The sequence below is a fragment of the Anolis carolinensis genome, chromosome 2 (assembly GCF_035594765.1).
Source record: "Anolis carolinensis isolate JA03-04 chromosome 2, rAnoCar3.1.pri, whole genome shotgun sequence".
NCBI lineage: Eukaryota > Metazoa > Chordata > Lepidosauria > Squamata > Dactyloidae > Anolis > Anolis carolinensis.
The window spans coordinates 268,495,872-268,521,641 of record NC_085842.1 but is presented as its reverse complement, the minus strand read 5'-3'; the positions used below and the strand labels follow the sequence as shown (position 1 = coordinate 268,521,641).

General features: G+C 39.8%; 1 protein-coding gene across 7 annotated transcripts; it reads right to left on the bottom strand.

Moving 5' to 3' along the window:
• Positions 1-518: 518 nt before the first annotated feature.
• On the bottom strand, positions 519-25,548 carry nrep (neuronal regeneration related protein). 7 transcript variants are annotated; one of them, XM_062972193.1, is made up of 5 exons: positions 25,530-25,548; positions 22,152-22,203; positions 20,832-20,887; positions 13,096-13,167; positions 519-2,219 (listed from the first exon to the last, which is right to left on the bottom strand). In XM_062972193.1, the coding sequence occupies exons 3-5, from the start codon at positions 20,832-20,834 to the stop codon at positions 2,094-2,096; spliced, it is 201 nt and encodes a 66-aa protein (XP_062828263.1). In that variant the 5' UTR covers positions 20,835-20,887; positions 22,152-22,203; positions 25,530-25,548; the 3' UTR covers positions 519-2,093. The 7 variants fall into 7 exon arrangements, with proteins under 7 accessions (XP_062828263.1, XP_062828266.1, XP_062828262.1 ...); XM_062972196.1 differs by having other exon boundaries at positions 25,517-25,533; XM_062972192.1 differs by lacking the exon at positions 25,530-25,548 and adding an exon at positions 25,296-25,435.
• Positions 25,549-25,770: the final 222 nt, after the last annotated feature.

The following is a 25,770-nucleotide window of genomic DNA, read 5'->3' as shown; positions in this document are numbered from 1 at the left end:
CCACCAGAGGCTCCCAAAAATTAGAAACAATAAACAAAATCTGCATTTGCTGAATATCCAGACAAGTTGGCAATCATATTTGTATACCCTCATATGTCGGTTTTTAAGAGAGCCAATTTTTAAGTTACCCATCACCTGCTCTGTGTTCTACTCAGGCTGTATTTCAGAAGTGCAGAAAATCAGAAGTATAGCTGGCAGAAGCAGGGTCTATAGCAATGGCCCTATAATTTTACAATGATGTGTTATGTGCCTTCAAGTCACTCCTGATCTGTGGCCACCTTATACTGGCAGAAGATGATAAAAAGTTGTTGCTTCTTGTCTGGACTTGTTTGCATCAGACCTTGAGTTTGGCTGTTTATTTGGAATTATGCCATGTAATTTCTGTGAGTCCTATTGATATTGTTTTGATCTGTGTTTGTATACTACTTTGATTACATTTGAAAAAGAACCTAAAGCATGTAAAATAACTAATTAAATATATAAAATTGCATGCAAAGTTTCAAAAAAGACCATTGACATTGTTGTTACTCTTGGAGCTTGCATATTTATTGAACAAATCCTACTAAAAGAGCTGAAATACATTGGGTACTTGTAGTGCATTATTAAAGATCACACTGTTACAAAAGCCTGCATTTTCAGCAGTACACAACTGCAACTATACATAAATGCCACAATTGCCGAATACTGTTTCTTGCTATATGTATATACAGCACAACTGACTTAATCTAATCTATCAGAAGAAAGTGCACAAGAATAAGGGAGGGAAAGAAAAACTAAGAAATGCAGTGCATGCATTGGTTTTTAACAGTCAGAAGCTAAACAGGGCAGAGCAAAGCCTGCCCAGTAAAAGGAAGAGCCGAAGGACAGAGTTATATAAAAAATTAAGGTGGGCTTCCAGACTGTGTCTAACACAACAACATTCCATGAGTAGATGGTAAAGTTTGTTTTGTATTTTGTTGCTTAATTCCCTGGGAGCAAGGACAAAAATGTAAAATCCACATGTTAGAGAAACTGTGGGTTTATACTGATTGTCTTAAAAGACAGTTTGCTTTCTACACATTCCACACAACTATCAATTATGCTTTTATTTTTTTTAAAGTGGCCAATATTTTCATTTTTAAGAGGATGTTTTAAAACATACTAACCTCTTACTTTTTGTTTTTAATGCCTTCCTATTGATTCAATAAAGAAAAGACAAAAGGAAACCCCTAAAAGACTACAAGAACATTATTGCTATATTTATCCAGGTGATACAAGCAGAATGGCAGAAAGGGAAATTGTAGTAAATTACAGTTTTGTGATTGCTCCCGCTACCATTTGCAAATTTGTGAGCATAACCTGGTGGGAATTGGTTCCTCATTTGCTGTTATTAGTAATTACTCACCCTACAACACCTAATAAGAAAGCCACACTGAAGACACAAGGAAACAAGTCAGTCCAGTCTAAAGAACGAGAACAAAGTACCAACACCTTCTTAGAACATGGAAATTAAAAATAACTCCATCAGAGCTACCTTGCCAAGGAGCATGTTTAAAGTCCAAAATAGCACCATTCATCAGTGTCTCAAATCCCGTGGCAGCATCTCAATCACTTACCACAAGGAAACCATGAGTTTCATACTACTTCTATACATCAAAAGAGTACATGGATAAAATATAGAGATATACAGACAATCGATGAAAATAAACTACTAGGCTTGTTACATCTAAAATGAAATAAAAGGGGACTCTCAGCCTCTGCGAGAAGCAGTTTGGAATCAGGGGAATAGAGAGGCAGAAGGTCACCAGTTGCATGGAGTCAGTTGAGTTTTGAGTAGTGGAAGACATTGCTGTGATAGAACAAGGCCTGAAGGCCCACCTGTAAATGTTTGTAAACTTGGATTCACAGTGTGAAATTTCTGAGTTTTTTACTTGAGTCAGAATGGTTAAAAACTGTTTTTATGGTACACATTTTCCCCACTGTAATCCTCTAAAGCAAGGCTCAGAGTCCCTTAGTTTTCTTCTTATGATATACACACAAACAATTCCCGATATATGACACCATGATCTCATCAACACCAATACACCATATTTAATACAAATGAGGAGTTATGATTAAAAAGAGGAGAGGTAATTGATTTTGGTGAAATGGTGTCCATAGCCATTTGCTGGTGTCAGGAATAGACCTTCAGAGTCCTCTTTCTTTTTGCGATTGACTTCCTTCGGGATGGGAAGATTGTCCTATACATAAGAAGGAGAGGAGGGTTAGTTGCATTTATGAGACAATCTGCACAAATACGTCTACAAATATGAAGCATGCACTTGCCTATTATGAACTTTTAATGTGAGTGGAAATAAGTTTTCAAATGTGAACCACTTGGTCTACAAAGGAAATTCTTGTTTGAAAATGTGCATCAGGACATACCATGAATTGGCACAAACCATGGTCTCAAACAGGTAGCTATGGACCCATCTAGGCTAACCATTTAATGCAGTTTCAAATCAGTAGTGAAGAAAGTGATTTCACTGTGCAGATAATTGCACAGGAAATCCTGGAATCAGTTTGAGGCCTGGGCGATGATTACACAAATTACAGAGCACTAATGTACATTCACAGTTTTACTTCATGCGATTTCCTGGGTGTTTGTGGTCTAGCTGCTGCAATTTGAAACTAGGTTTGAACTGTATTAAATGGTCAATGTGGATGGGACCTATGTCTCTGCTCCCCTCCTGAGAATATTAACATTGTACAATACCATGATTCTCCTTTACATGATCATAAATCAGTTTACAATAACATCAATATCTAACAATATTCCAGTCTTTGTTTTCTTTATTATTATTATTATTATTATTATTATTATTATTATTATTATTATTATTATTAAACTTTATTTGTACCCCGCTAGCATCTCCCGAAGGACTCGATGCGGCTTACAAAGGCCAAGGCCTCAACACACAATATAACAATACAAAACAAAAGGCAAATTAAAACAATTAAAACAGTATAAACAACAAGCAATAAACAATACGCTAAAACACAATAAAACTGGGCCGGGCCAGAGTAATGGGTACAAGATTAAAAGTGCTGATGTGACAGGTGATATATAAGGCTTCTAGGGCAAGTGCAGAGTGCGATATACGATCTAGTTCTAATAAAGTGCTTATGGGACTTGGAGTTGGAGATTTCCTATTAATCTGGGAAGGCACATTGGAACAGCCAGGTCTTCAAGTTCTTTCTGAAGACTGCCAATGTAGGGGCCTGTCTGAGATCCTTGGGGAGGGTGTTCCAGAGTCGGGGGGCCACCACAGAGAAGGCCCTGTCTCGTGTCCCCAACAACCGCGCTTGCGACGCAGGCGGGATCACGAGCAGGGCCTCTCCAGATGACCGAAGTGAACGCGTGGGTTCGTAGACGGAGATGCGGTCACGGAGGTAGGATGGTCCCAAACCGTTCAGGGCTTTGTAGGTAAGCACCTGCACCTTAAATTGGGCTCGGAAAGTAAATGGCAGCCAGTGGAGCTCCTTGAACAGGAGGGTTGACCTCTCTCTGTAAGGGGCCCCAGTTAACATCCTGGCTGCCGCTCGTTGGACCAGTTGGAACTTCCGAGCCATTTTCAAGGGCAGCCCCACGTAGAGCGCATTACAGTAGTCCAGTCTGGAGGTGACCAAGGCATGGACCACCCCGGCCAGATCAGCCTTCGCGAGGTACGGTCACAGTTGGCGCACGAGTCTCAGTTGTGCGAAGGCCCTCCCAGACACCGCCGACGCCTGAGCCTCGAGCGTAAGCGATGAATCCAGGAGGACTCCCAGACTGCGGACCTGTGGCTTCAGGGGGAGTGTAACCCCGTCCAGCACAGGTTGTCACCCTATACCCCGGTCAGGATTACGATCGACCAGGAGGACCTCTGTCTTGTCGGGATTGATCTTCAGCTTGTTCCTCCTCATCCAGATAGACACAGCGGCCAGGCACTCGTCCAGCACCCGAGAGGCCTCCTTGGAATTAGGTGGAAAGGAGTAGTAGAGTTGTGCGTCATCTGCATAGAGGTGACACCCAACTCCAAAACTCCGGATGACCTCTCCCAGCGGTTTCATGTAGATGTTAAAGAGCATGGGAGACAGAGTAGAGCCTTGCGGGACCCCACAGCTCAAAGGCCAGGGGTCCGAGCAGGCGTCTCCCAGCTTCACCATCTGGGATCGACCCTCCAGGAAGGATCGGAGCCACGACAAAACCGTGCCCCCGAAACCCATCCCAGAGAGTCGTCCCAGAAGGATACCATGATCGATGGTATCGAAAGCCGCTGAGATGTCCAAGAAAACCAACAGGGTCACACTCCCCCTGTCCAGCTCTCTACGTAGGTCATCCACCAAGGCGACCAAGGCTGTCTCGGTGCCGTGACCAGGCCTGAAACCAGACTGTGACTGATCTAGGTAGTTGATGTCATCTAGAAAGCCCTGGAGCTGGGAGGCAACCACCCGCTCCAGCACCTTACCCAAGAAAGGGAGGTTGGAGATTGGTCTGAAATTGTTCAGCACCGTGGAGTCAAGGGAAACCTTTTTAAGGAGTGGACGAACCACAGCTTGTTTCAGATGAGATGGAAAAAAACCCTGCTCCAACGATGCATTAATGATCAACACAAACCAATCAACCAGCCCCTCCCTGGCCGATTTAATTAGCCAAGACGGGCAAGGGTCCAGAGCCGACGTGGTTGCCCTCACAGCCCCAAGGACCTCCACCACGGTCTCAGGAAGAACAAGCCTAATGCACCTTGAGCCTATTTTCCAGGTACCCAATGTGAACATCCAGTACCCTCTTTCTTTCAGATGTTTTAAAACTTTGGTATATATCTGTGCATATTTTAAAGCTGTTTTGCCTCAAACGATGAACATTACATACTACCTTCCAAGTGTAGGCAAATGCACAAACAGCAACCCACAGGAAAATCTATTTGCATAAAGTGATGGGGGAGCACTTTGAAATCTGACTGATTTTCTGTGCAACTAATGTGTATCTATGGGAGATAATTTGCTGATAACAGCCTCAAGCAGATTGCTTTAAAGTATCTCCCAAAGGCACAGAACATTAATGTTAACGAGTCTGCTTTCCAATGAAGTCATTTGGGTTTTTAATCATAGATTTCATTTTTATTGGCACTTCAAGTTTAATGCACAGAAAATCCACTTCAGCTGCAAAAAAAATTGCCTTGTTACTGAAGTGTAACTTTTGGTCCCTACTTCTCCATCATTCTTAAGTAGCTTCTTTCTTAGCCTTTCCGTACTTAGTAATGAACCCGTCTATAATAATTTACAGAAAGGACATATAGAAAAATACCACATAAATAATCCCATAACAAGTAGTAAATGCAATGTGCAAAATACAGCATACTGACAGCCAGGTTGGATCAAAGCTTTTGCTTTTCAGTAGCTACATATAAATAGGTCACACACTTTTCTTTAAATTTAGAAGACATGGATTCCAGTAATAGAAGAGAACTAAAGCTTGTGTTTCCATCTTGGAATTCTGCAACAGAAATAATTCCTATTGTAATGAACATAAACTTTGGACTTTTTGAGATTGCAACTCCTAGCTACCATGACCTAATTGTGCTTTCCAAACTTCTGCAACAAAGTGCATTTATTTTGTTTCTTTTTCAGCCATTTCTATTCCCTTTAATTTCATTTAAATATAGCAACAGGAAGTAATAAAAAACAGCAATAAAAAAATAAAGCACTATCAAACAGTTAAAATTTCCCAGCACCAAAACATATATGAGGCAGGAATCTCTCCCCCCTCTATCCCTTACAAAATAAATAGCAAAGAGAGTCATAGAGGGAAGAGGGTGTCAAAGATCATCTAAAAATGACAAGACTGGCATTTGGTAGATATCCCCAAATAAGGGAGTTCAATAATTGTAGTTCAACTACTGTAAAAACCTTGTTCTTGGTACCTGCAAACTTGATCTTTATAAATAATGTGTAAGATGCAGTGGGAGAAAGATGATGTTATACTCCTGGAATTTTATGGCTGGAAGATTCATTCTCTGTAAGTTCTTGACTTTACTTCTTTATTTATAGTCACCTTGTGCAATGGAAATTTATGTGTTGATAGAGTTCTTTGTAACAACTTGAATTTATATTTTCAGAAATGCAGGATTAAAGAGATCCTCTTTTCTTGCTCCTAGTAGCCCTAGTAGCAGCTGAAGGTGTACATGAGACAACCATATTGCTAGCTAGACAATCGTATCACTGGCTAGAATTTGATTTGAATATCTAAAGAGCCTTCTTGCCCCATTTAATCTTAAAATATTAAAACTGCAAACCTCCATCAAGAACAAATCAGCCTTTTCTATTGCTCTCTCTAATTGCCAAACTTGGCTTTGTGGATTTGATCAAAAGATCTTGAAAGCTTTACATTTTCTTTAAGTTTTTACAACAATGTTCAAAACCTACAAAGTATCGATAACTATGAAGCACAAAATATATTACACAAGGTTTCAAAGCTTCATAGAGGAAATCAAAAGTGACGAGGTCTACATACATTTTGTCTCAGATGTTACTCCTCTATTGTCAGTTAAGATGCTCAGGGATCTCAATGCAGGCAGAGGCCATGGCCCTTCTTGTCCAGGAGGGCACCAAGGACAAAGGGCAGAAAAACACAAGCAATAAATTTTGAACTCTGCTAAGCAGCAGCAAAGTAACCTCACTGAGATCCAGGCAATCTTTTTGAACATCTTTGCCTGATGAAAAAGCCGTGAAGCTTCAAAAGCTTGCATGATGTATCTTGTGGTTTTTAGTTGGTCTAAAAAAAGTATCACCGTTTTGTGAATTTTGGATTTAGTTACTGCCAACACCACTACCCCAAGTATGAACATTTTTAGTTATTCTAGTAAATATGGATCTTGGAATTTCAGGTATCCTGTCATTTAGGACTTTAAACATTATTACGAGCATGTTGCAACCAGAAATGTACTGTTAGCCAAGCACGATCAAAGTAGGATGCATATGAAATGCTGAGTTCACTTTGCCTCTACCAGCATCCTGTACTCGAAACCACCTCAGGTTTCCGAGTGTACTTTTAAGGCAGCCTTGAAGACAACACAGCAGCAGCAACCTAATCTTGATCCAACAAAGCATGCTGGATAAAGACATCAGCCTTCCGTATGGAGAGTAGCAGCTGGCAAACCAGGTGGTTAAAGGCTCTGGTAGTCACTGATGCCACCTGCACATCCAGGAAAAGGCCAAGGTCAGGAGAATCACTAGTCTGTACACATCATTCTACAAGTGCCACCCAATTTGAACTAAATGGTACACCTCTAGGTCATATGGCTTATGCTCAGGTTACCTGGAAGACTTATCTTCCTATATAAGCTAACCTTAGTTTTAAACTCTTTCAGGGAGGGTTTTTACCAATTCAGCTATGGCTGGTGAGGATCCAGGAGAGAGCCTTCTTAGTGGCTGCTCCCAAGCCATGGAAGTCTCTGCCAAAGGAGGCTTGGTGGCACCTCTTTCTTCCAGCAGGCAAGGGCCTTCTTGTTTAAATAGCCTATGGCTGTTAACTGGTTGGGGCAATACAATGAGTGTGTTGGGTTCTTAATGTTTAGGAGGTTTTCATGTGCTTTTAACTATATGAAATTAATCTTTTTATGTGGACGATTTTAAAGTTTTTAAAATTTCAGACTACTTTAGCTGTATTTTTTATTATATGGGTTCCATATAAAAGAAAGCAGGATATAAATTAAATAAACATTAGTGGAGAAGTGAATCTGACCTTTAAAAGAGCATCCAGGTACTAAAATCTACCCTCAGTATAATGCCAGTACCTTGATTTGATCTTTCAAACTCTGGAATAAAATCTGGAATTGATTCATTTATCCCACTGTATCGAGATCCACAGAATTTCCTGCCAATTACACTTCACTCTTTTTTTTCTGAATGATTTGCCCCTGGACAAATACGTTTTACCATGTTTTTAAACTGCTGAAAAAAGTAATTATGCTGCTAACCTCTGTGACAAGCAAATAGCCCACAATCATATTTCATGTTTCAAGACTTTCCATATTCAGAATTTTCAGCAGTGCTACGAATCCAGTTACAGTGTAGTTCTACCACTAAGCTTGTTCGGGCAAAGATAGCTTCAAGCTACAATCCAACTGTCACACACAATCAATTCAAACTATCTTTACTGCAATACACATGTGCTTGGGAAAAGCCCAATCTTATTCTGTAAATGGAGGTCACCAGACATACAGAGCCCAGCAGGGCCCTCTGTGTTATCATTACACTTCTAACTAAAAGTTACTCTGGTTGTACAAATGCTGGTAATCCCAAATATTACTCTTTATCTTTTAGTTATGTCTCTCTATCCAGGGCATGTCTCTGAAGGAAGTGGGCTATATGCATTATCCAAGTGTGCTTTATTAGCCACAAAAAGGGGAAGGTGCTAGGCCAGTTCCTCTCCAACTACAATTCCATCGTTCTCATTTCCTAGAGAATGATGGATCTCAGTAGATGAGCTTCCTCTTAACATAGAGTGCTCCGTGTGACTGGGAACCTATTTCAAACACAAAAAACTATGTGTGATAATGTTAAGGCTTTTTAGTTTATAGTTTATGTGAATTTGTTTTGAGAATCTAAGAATTAAAATCTGTATCTGCTACATCTAGATACGCAAGCCTCTTAAGACAATTGTTTCATTAATGGATTTTCTTCCCCACCACAACTCTACCAACGCTGTTTATTTAGAGGATATAGGAAGAAAGCTGAAAACATAACCATAAAAGCAACACAGACATACAGACCAGAGATCTGGGGAGAATGCCAAAAGCATTGTGTTGTGCAGTTCCTTTTCAGCTGTAAAAACAATCTCAATCCTGAAATTCTGTCATACAATCATAAGGTTAAAATCCCATGTGACTATTCTAGGATCGGCAAATACAACCCTCTCTTCCATGCAGCCATTTACACATGCCTTGGTTATGTGAAATTTTAAAAAGTTTTTTGGTCTGGAATGTGGAATTCAAATATCTGTTCATTTTTTATTGTTCATTATGTAAGGCTGTTTTAGATTAGCAAGAAGAGTTCATAAAACTGAACGACTGAGCCCCTTAATCTTGCCATGGATGAAAAAGGCACATTAGAATTTTAATGGAGCTGCTTCGAAAGTATTGCAAAGTTTTAGTTATGGCTTCTTTAAAGGCAGCATCTGATGCTTAAATACCTATTGTATGCTTGGTTTGGCATTAATTGTTATTAATTCTGAGACTGCTGCTCTAGTCCACAAATCTCTTTTCCAACCTGAACAGTTAACTAGAGCCTTACATTATATAAGAAAATTAACAAATTGACCTACTGAGCTCTGGCTACCATGGGCTGTCCTGACAATCCCACGTTCAGCTTTATTCCCTGAACAGTTCACCACACTGATGGGGTTCAGAGAACATTTTAAACTGTAACATCTCCCCCTCAAAATTCAGAAGCAGACTCCAACATTCAAGAAGCAAAGGAACAACACAGTTCACAGAGGCACCACACAGACAGTCTTCCATACTCAGCCTAGGAAAAAGGGAGGTGATGGCAAGACAAGAAACACTGTGTTTCCCATGGCCATCAAAAGAGAGAGGGAAGAACTGCATCCCGAATGGCATGTGGCTTATGTCTTTTGCCTTTCTCGCATAACGGACACCTTCCTGTCTTTCACTATAAGGACCAAGAAGATGCTGCATCAAATTAGAATTCTATCAGCTGTCATAGTACAATGCATGTGCTTCAATATGGTGCTACTATGCTGCAGTTATGTATAAAACAACCAACCAGTGGAAGATATCAATTAGGGTCTGCACAATATCGTTTTGGTGTACCGGATTCGGCTGCCAAATGATGCAAATCAAGCAAGCTGTGGCTCCTCCTCTTCTTTCTTCCCCGGTGGTCTCCTTCATGCCTTCCCAAAGCCCCCACGCCCACCACAGTGCCCGCTTGAGGCAAATGGGAACTCACTTTCCCAGCAGTACGTTTTGTGGCACAGGCATTGAAGGAGCCCCTGTGCTCCCTCCTGGGGCATGATGGGAGTTGAAGTTTCTCTCTCTCTGTTTCTCACTTTCTTTCTCAGCCAGTTGGAGGTCTAGTTGGCTGTGCCTATTTTCCTTCTCTCTCATGGCATGTGCTTTAGACTTTAATCCCCAGAATACCCTCATGTGGGTGTTTTTTTTAAAAAAAAAAGTTACAGTAAAAACTTTTTTAAAGTCCCAAAAAAGAAATGTTCTGAAACTTGGCATGCTTGCATTCATAAATGTGGCCTATGAATGGCAGAGAAATGAGTTGCTAAAGTTTCCCCTATTGGCGCCAATGGACCCAATCTTACCGGAACGAAAATGGCACTCCGCTCCTGTTTTTGGGAATTTCCTGTTAAACAGAAACTGGTGGTGGTGGGGTTGAAGCCAAAAACAGGACTGGAAATGGCACAGGTTTTTACCGAGTCTCACATCCCTAATATCAATGGATAATGGTGAAATCTGTTTTTATCACGAAGTCTTGAAATGTACCCACCCACATGCCCTTCAGAAGTTCACTGGGCCATTCAGCCAGATTATTTTAAAAAGTAGTCAATTCTCTTGAGGACATAGAATTTACTCTTCTTGAACTGATTGTGAAATAAGTCTGTAATCAAGGCTACAATAACATACTGTTAGGGAAATTCCCCCAAAACAGCAGACTTTTTAAAAGTACAAAAAGAATACTTATACTTAGTAGAGCATTGAGCTCACATCATGTGAAAGCAATATAGTGTGGCTGTAAAGAATTCTTGAGCTTAAGGAAGCAAGATGCAGAGTTCAATATTTAGAGTTTCAAAAGATTTATTAAAACATAATACCTATACCTACATTTCTTGATAGAAAAGAATTGGGTCTAAGATTTTCTCTAACTCCATTGCTTCTAAGTTCAAACAAAAGGAAAAACCTCTCATTTTCTCATTCACGCACAACTAGAGAGAAACAGACTGAAAAGATCAGAGTGAAAGTGAAGTAAATGAACACGAGATCTTAAAACAAAGGAACATACATCCTGAAGAAGTTCCATTCTACATCACTAATTAGGATGGGAGTAGAAGGATAGAGAATGAGTGAAAAACAGACCCACCAACAACCCACATTCAGGAATGAGGGGGAAGAGGTTCTCTCAGTCTAGCTTAATTCTATCTATCTGCTTGTCATTGAAGACTACAGATCTGAGCAGTATGTGGTTGAATTCCAACAAATACCTCAGCTACAACACAAATTTATTGAAAATTTAAACATCACTTATTTGAAGTCGTCATTTTATTTTCTGCAATAATGTATGCAGTAGTATGACCCATCTGTATGACAATATTCACAGCAAAGTTTGCCAGCTCAAACAGTTGACCTGGGAAAGGAACAGGTTTTAATAAGCATATAGTATTGAGTGAGTACAGCAGTTGAGCTTGTAGTTGCTGCAACCACTCTACAAACTAAGGCTTTTTCATTCTGTGTTTTTATGCACTTTTAGTACACCATAGGTTCATACTGGTTAACATTTTTTCTCTTGCAGATTTTGATGAAATAGCCACATTTTGAAAAAATGACCATGGACTAAATCCCAGTCAGGACCATGATCCAATCCCAATTAAGGAAGACCACTGAATCAATGGGATCTAAATATATTTGGGATCTAGGAATTACAATTTGTTGTTAATAATTGCCATCAGGTGGATTTGATTTAAGAGAAATTAAAAATAATCAGAAATTATTATAAAACTTAATTATAAACCTTACAGTACTTAGTGTAATTAAGCACTATCATTATCTCCATATTGTGGCTGATGTGTTAGATGATTTGAACTTTTGACACTGTTCTGTATAAAGCCTGCAATAGGCTTTTGATCTCAGTTCCGTCAGTGAAAATCCTAATGACATGTTACAGCAAAATTGCGAGTGCCTACAAATGTTGCAGATTAAACAGGCATCACTACATACAGAATGCAGTTCTGAGATTTCACTCAACAGAAGTATAGAAAATGTGCTGTTTATCCGAACAACAGATTTGTTCATGAAGATTCGTGGGAATCTTCTTATGTTAGCTCTAGGAATAGCTCTTGAAACTGTTTTTTATTTGTCCGTTATTTTGCTTAGTTGCCAATTCTTCTGCCAAATCTTTTGAGTCATCAGTAAAAGAGGGATAAGGGAATGAAAGCAGTATGTTCTGTGGCTTTGGAAAAATAATTTTTACTCTAAGCATATGTCACATTCAATAATGGAAATATCAAAATGGAAATGAAGGCTGGCATATCTTGTAGTTATGAGAACATGACAGAGACGTACAATCCTGTGATTTCAGACTCACTATTATGGTTGTGAAGAACCAAATGTGACCACTAAAATCTTCATTTTCAGCTGGGTAGCACCCCAACCAAAGGTCTTCTCCCAAGTGGAACACCAGGAAGTGCAGTTCACAGTCCTTTCCCAATTGTAGGGTGCACTGGATCAAGAGGTTGTGGCAAGGACCTGGAGGTCTCTCTGTCTGCTTGGTCTCAATGTACCCTACAAATGGGAGAGGACTGCAGATGTCATTTTCCTTTTCCCCAATCTGAAGGACCTCAGAAGCCCTCTGGTTGGGGTATCATCTGAATGAAAACTTAGGTTTTTGGAGGGTAGCATCCTCAAACATAGCCACAACAACAGAGCTCTTTTTTAGTTGTTATGGCTAATGTGAAGCATCTTGACCAACACTTTTAAATTGAACATGACTAAAAATGTCAGCTGAACACTAATATTTTTATTTCCAATACAGTCACAAAATTTAATTACACTGAATGTTTCAAAGATAGATAAGATATATTGGAGAGGGGGCAATTACATGCTGCTCTCCAAAGGCAGTTTGAATGTTTCAGAAAATAGTTTTATGATTCTTTTGCATATGTTTCTAACAAGGAATTACCTCTTAACCTTCAGTACATGTACACAAACCTACAAATTGACTTTTAAAACTTAAAACGACAATTCATTTTCCGCCTTTGTTCTATTGAGAGCCGTAAAATAAATCCAATCAGTAATACGTTTAAATTATTTTATCAAATAAATTATATTATAAAGTATGAAATAAATATACCTTAAGAAATCCTCTAGGCCCATGGCTGACTGGAATGTGTTTCTGGCTGGCTGTGAGCTTTGGATGATAAATCTACAAGAAATATGAATATAAGAAAACAAATGGTCATCACTAGAATGCAATTAATTGCAGAAATGGAGTGCAAGAAGCAAACTTCTTAGATGCAATTTCACTGAGAATGTCACAGTATGGAATAAAGATTAACTTCCTGTATAGTCTGATTCAAATCCTAGAATTGCTAGATTAATTCTAAAACAATTTAATCTACTCTGGGAATCTGCTAGGTAATAAATGAGATCAGTGTCTCCTGTGTGAAGGCAATAGACATGAAAAATGGTGATCAAAAGCTTGGGTGGATTGATATACAGGAAAAGTGCATTCCTTAGATTTGTAGAATTCTCCCAACATAATGTGATATAAGCTATTTCTCCTCCACGTGTCAGCAATTGCTCTGCTGTTCCAGTGCCCTGGTGGATTGCTGATGACATGCTAAGATATAAATAGAAGCAGACGTCAGCATACAGAGGACCCTATAGCCTTTCAGCAGAGCTGCAGACTCCTAGGATACTCAGGGAGGCAGGGAACTACAAAGACATGTTGTGACACAGCGAGATGAAAGGTTGTGTAACGGCTCAGCTGGTAGCAAGAAGCAAACATTGAAGACAGAGGTGCCCTGCAGCAACCGTTTTTTATTTGACACCTGCACAGTTTTCTCCCAGACAACTCACATGACCTATTGTGCCACATAGATGCCACAGATGTGGCCTAAGTAGATCTTTATTTGAGCTAGCAGGGAGTGAGCAAACTGGTGCTGACCAGGTTTCAGCTCACAGTACAGGTAGTTATGACCACCTTGTGTAAAAATTCACCCACTGAAATCTATGTGAGTTTTGTATATTGTTATTATTTAAAATATTTGTAGTTTAAAGCCTAAAGAATAAAAATATTATAAAACTTAAAAAAGCTTTTAAGAGGTTTCCTGAATATAAACATACAACACAGTGATTACATAAATGCAGTGATATATATGAACACAATTAACTAAAACAGCAGCTTTATTGTTTCAATGAAAAAATGCAATAAACTTTCCCTGTTACAAAAAATATAATAGAAATAGGTCACAACCATAAAACATAGAAAATGAAACATAGGTGAATATTTAAAAGTAGATTAGAACATCCATTTAATAGTGGGCAGAAAGTAGGCCAGAAAATTTCCATCAAGATCATGACCACAGAAAAAGCCCCGTTTCTTGAGCCTTAACAAATTGCCCTCTGTGGCCAACCTTTGAGCCTTGACAGATTCATATAGGTGCAGGGAGTCTTTTAAATAGGTCAACATTAACCCATTTGGGGCCTTAAAGCTTAGGTTTAAACAGTGTCCTGAAATGAACTAGCAACAAGCACAGTTGGAACAACATCTGAATTATACATTCTTCTTTCCAAGCTTCCAAGAGTAACCAGATGCCTACATCCTCTACCAGCTAATGCTTGTAAATATTTGAAATACCATAGCAAGGTCTGTTTTCTCCAGGTAGCAATGCAGCTGGGAAATCAGTTAACATTACAGATAATGTCCAGTCCAGGAGACTCCTCAAAGTGTGCATTTAGTCCTTCAGTGGGGGTGGATCCATCTGCATCAACAGATTAGTCCTTGTATAGCTCAATTTTGAGGAAGTGGAGAGACCAGAATCTCTGGAGAGTAGGCAAGAAACAAGGAAAGCCTGTACAACTTCAGCATAACTGTATGAAGTTTATGAGTTGACAACTGAGGTCCGTAGACAAGTCTGCTTTTCTGTAGTAGTTTTTCTTATGGGACTGAGGCCAGTGTACTTCTTGGCTCATATGTTATTATTTCACAGATGTAATGAATGCTCAGCAGTGTGTGGCTCATGGGAGGTAAAGGAGACTTAGTAAATGTGAATGCTATTGCTAAACTCTGAAAGGACTTCTTCTCTTCTTCCATAGCGCCATCTTATCTGGCTGTACATTCCAGCCTTTATTCTCCTACAGCTTTTCTGTATTCTTCTGCATTTGGTGACTCAAGTCACTAAATGTTATCAATGTGGAAATATCTAAATGAGAAAGTAGATTTACCCATTTATTATAATGCTTCCCCTGTGCCTCTAGCTCTAAAAATCAATTAGAAGTTTCATTCAACAATTCTTACCCAATTTTTTTGTCCTGAATTACATAACACTTATTTTTCTCTGTCAGCTGTAGAAGATATTGTGTCATCTATTGTTTTGTCAGTGACCTCATACTCCAATATTGTAGGTTTTGATCTTTAAAACTCCATTTATTTCCATTTTTTTAAAAATAAAAAAATCCAGTGCAGCTTGAACCAAATTCTGTTAGTCACTTTTTCAAATATTATGCCATTCTGGCCAGGTTACTGCATGCCATGGCAGGATTTCTGCTTTGCAGCCAAAAGATTGTGTGTTCATGGTCTGATTATAGCTTTTCAGTTTCTACACTGAACAACTAAAGGAAATTATTCAGAGATCTAAATTGAACCATTAACACAATGCAGAGAACAGAGAGCTCTACCCATTTCTACCATCTTATCTCAGTGAGGCACTGGAGCCCAAAATGATTTCTAGAAGCAGTATTTTTCATTTTAGATATGTTAATCTTTTTCATAGTAATTCTATGTTTATTATTGTATGACACCCTATTAATCACAAATTCACACACTTGTGAAGGATTTAATGTTTCAAGAGCACTGCAGAAATCTGCAAATAAATAAATAAACTATCCAATTTTTCCCCTTGTTCAAATAAAGTGATGGCATGTAATTCTTATTTTCTTGATCATTCTTAACGCTTCCCACTCTAACTTCACACCATGGTTACTTTAGCTTCCTGTACCTATTTCAATTTTTAATTCTTACTTCTATTCCTGGCTATAGTAGCCAGTTAAAGACAGGAAGCAAACCTCAGAAATATAGTTGTATTCTAAGTATGACTAAAAATACAGGGTTACAAGAATAATGTGGGGCAAAAAAGAAAAGCAAAAAAGTAAGCTAAAACCAGATTTGGCCAATGGTCCAAGTAGTGGACAGTGGTGAGGCATATCATCCCAATCAAACCATTGCCCAGCAACAGCCTAGATACTACACCCAAAAGGAGGAAAGGGCTTTTATATTTTCTACACCAGACCAACATCTCTACAACAGCACTTTAGAGAGGGGATCATTATTGTGGAAAAGATGAGTGACATACCCCACAGATAAGATTTTAACCACAAACTGCAAACTCCTGCATGCCTATTCAAACGTAAGCCCCCGGTAGGTGTTTAAGAACTGTATTCCTATTTGTTGTGTTTTGAAAAATAGAATCACTAAGATTAAACACATTTCTTGGGTTTTTCTTTAGTGAGAAGAGGAAAAGTATTAAATATCACTAAATAAGGATGAATTGCAGTCCTCTTAACAGAAAGGCTTAAATGTTCTGTAGCTGTTCTATGCCACTTGTAACAACATTGTCGAGAACATTTCTTGTAGATGTCTATTAGGACTGGTATTGAAAATTTGTCTTGTTACATCTTGCCTTCTTCATTTATAACAGGGCTGAGTAATGGTGGAAACTTATTCATTAGTCGCCAAGAGACTATGGAGAGCTGAACCCTCTCAACATACCTGCTCCTGAAAAATAATCATAAATGTTTGCCTCTTATCATCCTTTAAGGAAACATGGGACATTCTTGTCATGTTTTTGTCCTCTTCTGCATTCTTAGAGGGCATTTGGGGTCATTCAAAAGCCATACGGACTCAAAACTTGGTGGAAATGCCTTCTACACCGCCTAGAATTCATTTTGGTGCAATCTGGGGGGCTCTGGGGGCCATAAAAATGTCCGAGGCAGCCATATGCAGCACATGGGCTGCATTTTTCCCACCATCTGCACAATTACTGATATTTGGCTTATACTCCCAGTGATAAGTTGCCTGCTTTGCCTGCAGGAGATCCAAAGTTCAATAGCTATGATCTCAGAGAAAACCTAAGTGCTGGTCAGAGTACACAAAACTGAATCAGATAGACAAATCAGCAACATCGTGACTGATGTTACTGTGAGTACATCCTTTTCGAGCATCTTGGGTGTAAATTTAATCAAAAATCTTATCTCTAAGAAGTATTTTAACCACATAAATCATAAGGGATATGAGCATCAACACACGTATATTGAAATCCAATCAGCCCTGCGGTGCTGGCAAAAAACTTTCCCCACACAAATCACTGCTACATTAACTTGTATTGTATGAATGTTTCTCATACAGTATGAAAATTAGCTTCCTTCAACATAAAGTAACATTTTCTGGAAGATTTTGCCCTGTTCTGTCTTATCCTAAACAGATTTCCTCATGTGCTTTGACCCTGTGGTTTTCCTAGTCTGCCCAAATGACAAGTGATTGACATAGGTTACAAGCAGAAGTTGTGTGGCTTACATGAAATGGATGCACTGAATTAACACACCACATCACCTGGTCTCCTAATCACTAAAAAGCTCCAAAACACTGAAAGGGCAAATGGTAAAGCTCAGCAGTTAATATCCCATTCAGTTTAGGTTTGTTCCACAGCAATGCAGAAAGCCATTTAATGGAATATAGTGACAGGAGAGGATGATTATTGTTAGATTGTTATAATAAACCGTATGATTACTCATGATACCCTGTTTCCCTGAAAATAAGACACCCCTGAAAATAAGACTTAGTAGAGGTTTTCCTGAATTGCTAAATATAAGGGTTCCCCCGAAAGTAAGACCTAGCAAAGTTTTTGTTTAGAAGCATGACCGCCGAACAGAACACTAGAGCATGCATGATCACGAAATGTACGTACCATAGATTGTTGTACATAGAAATAATGGTAGTAACAAGAAATTCTTGATAGGATTCAGTTTGGTTATGCTGGTTTGTGATAACTACTGTACAGTATATAATAAATGTTCATTTTTTTGGTTCAACAATAAATGTGAATTCTTCGTGGAAAAATAAGACATCCCCTGAAAATAAGACCTAACGCATCTTTGGGAGCAAGAATTAATAGACACTGTCTTATTTTTGGGGAAACAGGGTACATCTTGTGTCCTTTCAAGATCACCCTTAAGGAAGCTTAAGTAGAGTGATTGAATGGCTAGCTTGCCAGAAAAATCAGTCCAGATCCACAGCAAGATGAAAATTGGCTTACTGAGACCAGAGTTAGGGCACAGGCCATAATAGGGGCTACTAGCCAGACAAATGTCAGTAACAGAAGGTAAGAAGCCAAGGATCAGAGCCAAAGCACAGGTCAATTCAAAACTGAATAAGAGAGCCAAAGTCAGGGGCTGAAACATAGCCAATTTAAAGCCTGAGGACATAATGTAGATCAAAGGTGATGCCTAGCACAAAAAACACAAAGGTGCCAACACCATAAGGCCAGAGAGCAAGAATAATAGATCAACGTTTAAGGTAAAGATCCTTTAATGAAGCTAGATACATATTGTCTATGAAAAATGCTAATGCTGCTGGCAAGTGCTTCCCAACATTTATAAACTTGACTTTAAAAACAAGGCAATAATACAATGGCCTCCTTAGCCATAGTCAGACACCCCACTACAACAGTGCATACCTTCCCTTCCCCATCCCCTTTCAAAATGATATATTGCTCTTCCAAGTTATATTGGAGCATCCTCCTCAAAGACTTCAGGAGTGATTGATCAAATTACATGTGGGATCCTTTTAGAAGTTGGCCCTGGAAGACCTACTCATCTCCTTGGATCCCCTTCTTCAGTATTTGTGTGAAGCAGAGAGGAACTGGGAGTGACTGGAACAGGAACATGAAAAAGATTTTTGTGAAACTGGGTCTTATATGTAAGTCTTATCAATTGTTTAGAATCCATTTATAATGGTGAAGATTAACTCTATAATGGTAAAAACCACATAGTCTGCAATCTTAGATACTTACCTGGGAATAAGTGCCATTGAACTCAATGGAGCTTACTTCTGATTAGACATGTATAAGAATGCACCCTACCTAACTTGGAAGCAAATTCCATTTTATTCACAAGGCCCTGCTTCCAAGTAAATATGTTTAAACCCTGAAAGAAGATTTGCTTATTTATTATAGCTGCAATTGAGTATCACCAGCCAACACACAGAATGAGTTTTCTGCTTCCTCAGCTGTGACAGAAGATGCATAACTGTGGTTGGATTTGTTCCATATGTGGTCCAAGTGGATTACAGTGGTTTTTTTCTATTGAGAATCACTGTCCTTATTTTGGCATGTGACCAGTCCTTTTGTTTTATTGTAAACCAAAACTCATTCCTGATGGGATAAACTGAATTTTAATTCACTTCTATAAAAACTGAATGATTCTTTGATTAGACACTCTCTTGATCATCTGCTTTCAGTTCTGTAGCAGAACCATTTATTTATTAAAGATGAAAAAATTAAATCATGGCTTTCAGAAAGAAAAAGATGTGAATAGAAATTACTGAAAGGTACTTATAAGATCAGATCCAGGTTTAATCATATTAATGGAAATCAATACAAATTTTTAGTTAACTATAAACTGCTGAGGTTGGAAATGCCATTTTAAAAATAAAAACTTCCAGAATTCTGCAGCAAGAATTGACTAGATCCATATCTGACTCATGAAATTTAAGGGCTGAATCCAAAATGCATGCATTATTTGCTTAATTTAATTGTCTATACCTACAAAAAAAGGAAAGTGGGTTCAAATTGCACTTTAGTTACAGGTGATTCATATCCCACTTTATGTCATTAGTTTACAATAAAAAACAAATATTTTGAAATATGCATTTAAAATATAACTGGTCACATAATGAAAACAAGGAATTCATATATAATACATAAAAGTTAGCTAAGGAAAAGATTGTATAGAATTGTATCATTACCTTTTCCCACATGCCAATGCCTTCCAAAATCCTTTCCAAAATCTATCACATTGCCTTTTATTTTAGATCCAATTTTCAATCTATGGAATATAATGTATAATGTCAAGCTAAGACTTCATGTGATTTTCCTCCTTTAATAATAACTATATGTGGAATGTAATGATTATAATATTGCAGGAAAGTCACCTTGCATGATTTCCAACTTTTTCAGCAATGATTAGTGAACCCACTCCCCCTTCTGACCCATTTTATCATTTTAGATTCGTGGCATCTTAAATTTCAGAGGAAGGAACATAAGGAACATACACAACACAGAAAAATAAAACAGACTAAATGGCTTTTTATTAGTATTCTTGTACTCTCTAATTAAAGACATTAGACATTTGGTCCACTTTGTGGGTTTAAATAATATCTCCAAATATATATGAATATAAATCTGTACAGAAGAACTAAACAATTGAGCTGCTGTGTAGCAAGGACATACAATGTGCAATATTAGGTATTTCTGCTACTAGCTATGGAGACTTCAGAAAAGCAATAGAATGAATAGACTGGCATATTTCCCCCCTTCTCGTTCAAGTGCATACAGTGTTCTGAGCAAACCTTAATTCAGGAAAACAGCCTTCAGTCTTCCATTCAAAATGCCTGAAAATGGAAAATTCAACTCACAAGGATTTTTCAAGTGCATTATTCATTGCATGGCAAATCCCCAAAATCCATTTTAAAGGTCATGTTTATGAAAATGTGTTGGAACAAGCATGCCAAATTGTGGATTTTTTTAAAAAAAAAACCCAGTTAATTTTATGTGTATATTTATAAAAGAAATATTTAAAATTATTTCTTACCATTCTCTGGTTCTAGTAAGACTTAGGAGTACACTTTCTCTCTGACAGAAAAGAGTCTGTAAAGGATCAAAATGTAAAAAGAGGGGAAATTCTCAAATCATGTCACCAGAAAAACGTGCTTTGCCATACAGCAAGGAAAACAAGCAAATCAATGATTACGGTAGAAGGTTTGCACATCGATCTACCCACATGTACTTTATTCATCACATTTTGTGACACTTTGAAATTAGGGATAAAGGGATCCCAACAACTGGATCTGTAAATCTGTCATGCTTTTCCTAGCACAAAGTGTGTGCACCTTTTTGAAGTGCACTATACCCCACTTTAGCCCACTTTAAAAATCAAAGACAAAACAGTAAATTTTCTGCCAGCTGCAGAGCTTGTCTATTGTTCTCAGACATACTACCAGCTGTTTCCCTGACACACACACACACACACATGCTGAAGACAGCAGTATTACAGTCACACTTTCACAACGTAATAGTCCACAGAGGGGATATTTTTGGAAATGGCACTGCATTACATAACCTTAGCTCTCTCTAGCACTGAGCACAGGCTTCCACCTCTTCTTTCGGGGAATACTGACTTTAACACACACAAAAATATTCCCCCCAAAATTGAGCTCAGTTCCTTGCAAGAGAATCTGGCCATTTCCAGTTATGGAACGAGACTGATTAATCGTCCACAAAGTCATTTAAAAATGCACAGGTCCAAACTTCTATTTCACCCTATTTTTAGTTTTAATTAAGTAAGAAAGTGAGATGGGGCTCAAAATTACAATTTGGGCCAAAACATTTCAAATGTCACATTTTTTATTTCTATTTTTAAATGAAAATATTACAATCGGTGCAGAAAAATGCCTATATAGCACAAAAGAAAATAATATTCATGTCAGGATGAACTGCTGCATATGCACATTGGCAGAAAGCTATTGCAGGAAGAAAGCTCTGGGTCTATAAATACACACACCCAAAGCAAGGCAACCATTAATATCCCCGAGCTTCCCAATCCTCCCTTTCCACAGGAAAAATAAACCCACAAAAATAAAGAGTTCAGCACATAGGCTACACTTTCTTAACCCCACAGCCTTCTTTGGTGAAAGATAAAGCAAGAGAAAGAAGGGAAATGTGTGTATGTGTGTGTGTGTGAAGGGCACTGAGCCACCCCAGTACAGTAGAGAGAAAAAGACACAAGGACACACATCTAGGACTGAAAGGAAGGGAAAGCAAACAAAAGAAAGGAACAGAGAGAGAAAGGGGAATGAATCTTTGCAAAGGCTGTGCACTGGGGGAGGTGGGGAACTATGCATATAATACTTACAGACAAAAGCCACTCTCCCTTCCTCCTCCCTTGCTGTCCTTCCTACATGCCTCTGAAACACAAAATGTGGGATTCAAAAGGGCAGCATGCTACAGAAGGGAATTTATAGAGAGGGAAGGAAGGAGGGAGGGAGGGGAAAAAGAGTGGGCTGGGAAAGAAGGGGGTGTGGGGAGGAATGCCTGCGCCTCTTTCTGGAAAAGGGGAGGGGGAGAGACAAGGGGGGGCAGCAAATAAGGGAGGAATCCCTCCCTCTTTCCTTCTGGGCTTCGCTTGGGCTGCTTATATTGAACAATGAGCTAATTCTGAGGGTGGCTGGCTGGGTGCCAAGCTCTCCTCTCTCTCTCTCTCTCTCTCTCTCTCTCTCTCTCTCTCTCTCTCTCTCTGTTTCACTCACTCACACACACAAACCCTCCCCTTTCCCCTTCGCTGCTGCAGAGCCAGACTGCTTAGTCTGCAATAATCCCTAGCACCACACCAGCCCCCCTTTCTCTTGTCTAGCACCCGACCAATCACTGGCCATAGAGCGAGGAAGGCTGGAAACCTATCAGAAGGAGAAAGAAAGGAGGGGTGGGTGTGAGAGAGAAACCTAAGGATGGATTGCTGTGAGTTTTCCGGGCTGTATGTCCATATTCCGGAAGCATTCTTTCCTGACGCTTCGCCTGCATCTATGGCAGGCATCCTCTGAGGTTGTGAGGTCTGTTGGAAACTAGTCAAGTGGGGTTTATATATATCTGTGGGAGAAAGAACTCTTGTCTGTTTGAGGCAGGTGTGAATGTTTCAATTGGTCACCTTGATTAGCAATGAGTATCCTTGCAGCTTCAAAGCCTGGCTGCTTACTGCCTGGGGAAATCCTTTGTTGGAAGATGTTCGCTGGCCCTGACTGATTTGTGTCTGGAATTCCTTCAGCCCTCCGGGCGCTTTGGACTCAAAACTCCCACAATTCCTAATAATGATAATAATAACAACAACTTTATTTTTATACCCCGCCTCCATCTCTCCAAAGGGACTCAGGGTGGCTAACATAGGGCCAAGCCCGGGTAGTTACAATAAAACAAAATAAAAATACATACTTAATACAGTTCATCAGAAGATAAAAATACATCACAATTATATACGGTAACATAGTAAAAAGTAAAATAGTGACAATAGTCTGGACAGACATAATATAAAACTGGAATAGGCGTTAACGGAAACAAACTGGGCCAAAGTGTGAGAAGTGTATATTGTAAAGTCAACTGATGAAGTAGATGAGCAAAGTGGTACATTTAGTAGACTTGGGATGGGATAACACTGAAGTTATTTCAACTGATGGAACAGAATAAAGTGCATCAGATATAGTGATTCATTCTCCAAAGGCACACTGGAAAAGCCAAGTTTTTAAGCTTTTCCTAAAGGCTAGCAGGGTGTTAACAGCCAATTGTGGGATCACAAGTCCAAAACACATGGAAGGCCAAAGTTTGCCCATGCCTGGTTTACACTGTAGGATTGATGCCATTTGACACCACTTTAACTCCTGGCCTTGATTGATTCATGTCTGGAAATTCCTCTGTTTTCTGAGTGGTGTTCTTTATTTACTGTCCCGGGAACAGTGGGAACATGAAAATCTGCTTTTTTGGTATGATCTTTGTTTTTCCAAACTTTTTATTTCTGAACAAAAGTTAATAATACTAATAAAAGAACTGTGACTTAACTGGTGTCACAAATGTTACCTGGCCCTGATTGTTTCATATCTGGAATTCCTCAATTTTCTTGATGTTGTTCTTTATTTACTGTCCTGATTTTAGAGTTGTTTCTTTTCTTTTTTTTAAATACTGGTAGCCAGCTTTTGTTCGTTTTCATGCTTTCCTCCTTTCTGCTGAAATTGTCCACATGCTTGTGAATTTCAATGGCTTTTCTGTGTAGTCTGTAGTGAAGCTGCAAGGCTTTTCAATGCTAATCAAGGTGATTAATTACAACATTCACGCCTCCAACAGACAAGACTTCTGGACCTCACACAGATATATAAACCTCCCTTGCCTAGTTTCCAACATACCTCACAAGTTCTGAGGATGCCTGCCACAGATGTGGGCGAAACGTCAGGAGAGAAAGCTTCTGGAACATGGCTATACAGCCAGAAAGACTCACAGCAACCCAGTGATTCCGGCCATGAAAGCCTTCGACAATACAGACAAGGGTTCTTTCTCCCATCCTGGACATTCCACAGAGGAATTCCAGACATGAATCAATCAGGGGCAGCTAACACCTCCGAACAAAGGATTCTCCCAGGCAGGAAGAAGCCAGGACATGAAGCTGGCAAGGCCATTCATCTAATCAAGGTGATTAATTACGACCTTCACACTGGCCTCCAATAGACAAGAGTTGTCAAAGGCATTCATGGCCGGAATCACAGGGTTGTTGTGTGTTTTCTGGGCTGTATAGCCATGTTCCAGAAGCATTGTCTCCTGACATTTCGCCCACATCTATGGCAGGCATCCTCAGAGGTTGTGAGGTATATTGGGAAAAAAACTAAGCAGATATATAAACCTTCCCTGCTTAGTTTTTTCCAATACACCTCACAACCTCTGAGGATGCCTGGCATAGAGGTGGGTGAAACGTCAGGCGAGAATGCTTCTGGAACATGGCCATACAGACAAGAGTTCTTTCTCCCACCCTGGACCTTCCACAGATATATAAACCTTCCCTGCTTAGTTTTTTCAAATATACCTCACAACCTTTGAGGGTGCCTGGCATAGATGTGGGCGAAACGTCAGGCGAGAATGCTTCTGGAACATGGCCATACAGCCCGGAAAACACAACAACCCTTCCACAGATATATCAACCCCACTTGCATAGTTTTCCAACAGACCTCATAACCTCAGAGGATGCCTGCCATAGATGCGGGCGAAACGTCAGGAAAGAATGCTTCTGGAATATGGACGTACAGCCCGAAAAACTCACAGCAACCCAGTGATTCCGGCCATGAAAGCCTTGGACAACAGAAATCTTAAGGCTTTTGCTCCCTGCGCCCTACATTTCGCCTCCCAAGCCTGGGCTAAAGAGAGGGCACCCATTGGTGAACTCAGCTGTCGTTCACATGCCTATTTTGTTCCCCTACCCCTCCCTCCGCGTACATGTATACATATATCTCCGCCATTCTTCCCTTACCAGGTTGCTGGCGGCTGCTTTCCAGACCAGTAATCAAGAGCAGAGCGTTGGAGGGAGAGAGGCGGGGGGCCCAGGAGAGTGAAGGGAGCAGCCAAGCCCCGAAAAGAAGGGCAGGGAAGGGAGCGAGAGGGGCGTGGAGGGGAAAGGGAGGAGGCAGGCAGGCAGGCAGGCAGAGGAGGAGGAGGAGCAGGAGGCCCGGGAGAGCCGCCGCGACGGCATACTGTAATCATAAACCTGCAAAGGGCATCTGAGGCCACGGCGGGAGGCAGGCAGGCAGGCAGGCAGGCGGCGGGATGGGCTCTGCGCCTCTCGCTGGAAGGAGGGGAAGCGAGCGAGCGAGAGGGAGGGAGGCCCCGGGAGGGAAGGGAAGGGATAACCTCGCTGTGACACAGGAACATCCCGCCTGGAGAAAGGGAATCAGGAGCCAAAGCAGGGAGGGCGAGATGTCAGGCTGCAAGTCCTTCTTGCAAGTATT

Coding starts and splice junctions, on each gene's coding strand:
- nrep (XM_062972193.1), bottom strand. Junction 2,220..13,095: donor GGCCTAGAGGATTTCTTAAG/GTATATTTATTT, acceptor TCTTATGTATAG/GACAATCTTCCCATCCCGAA.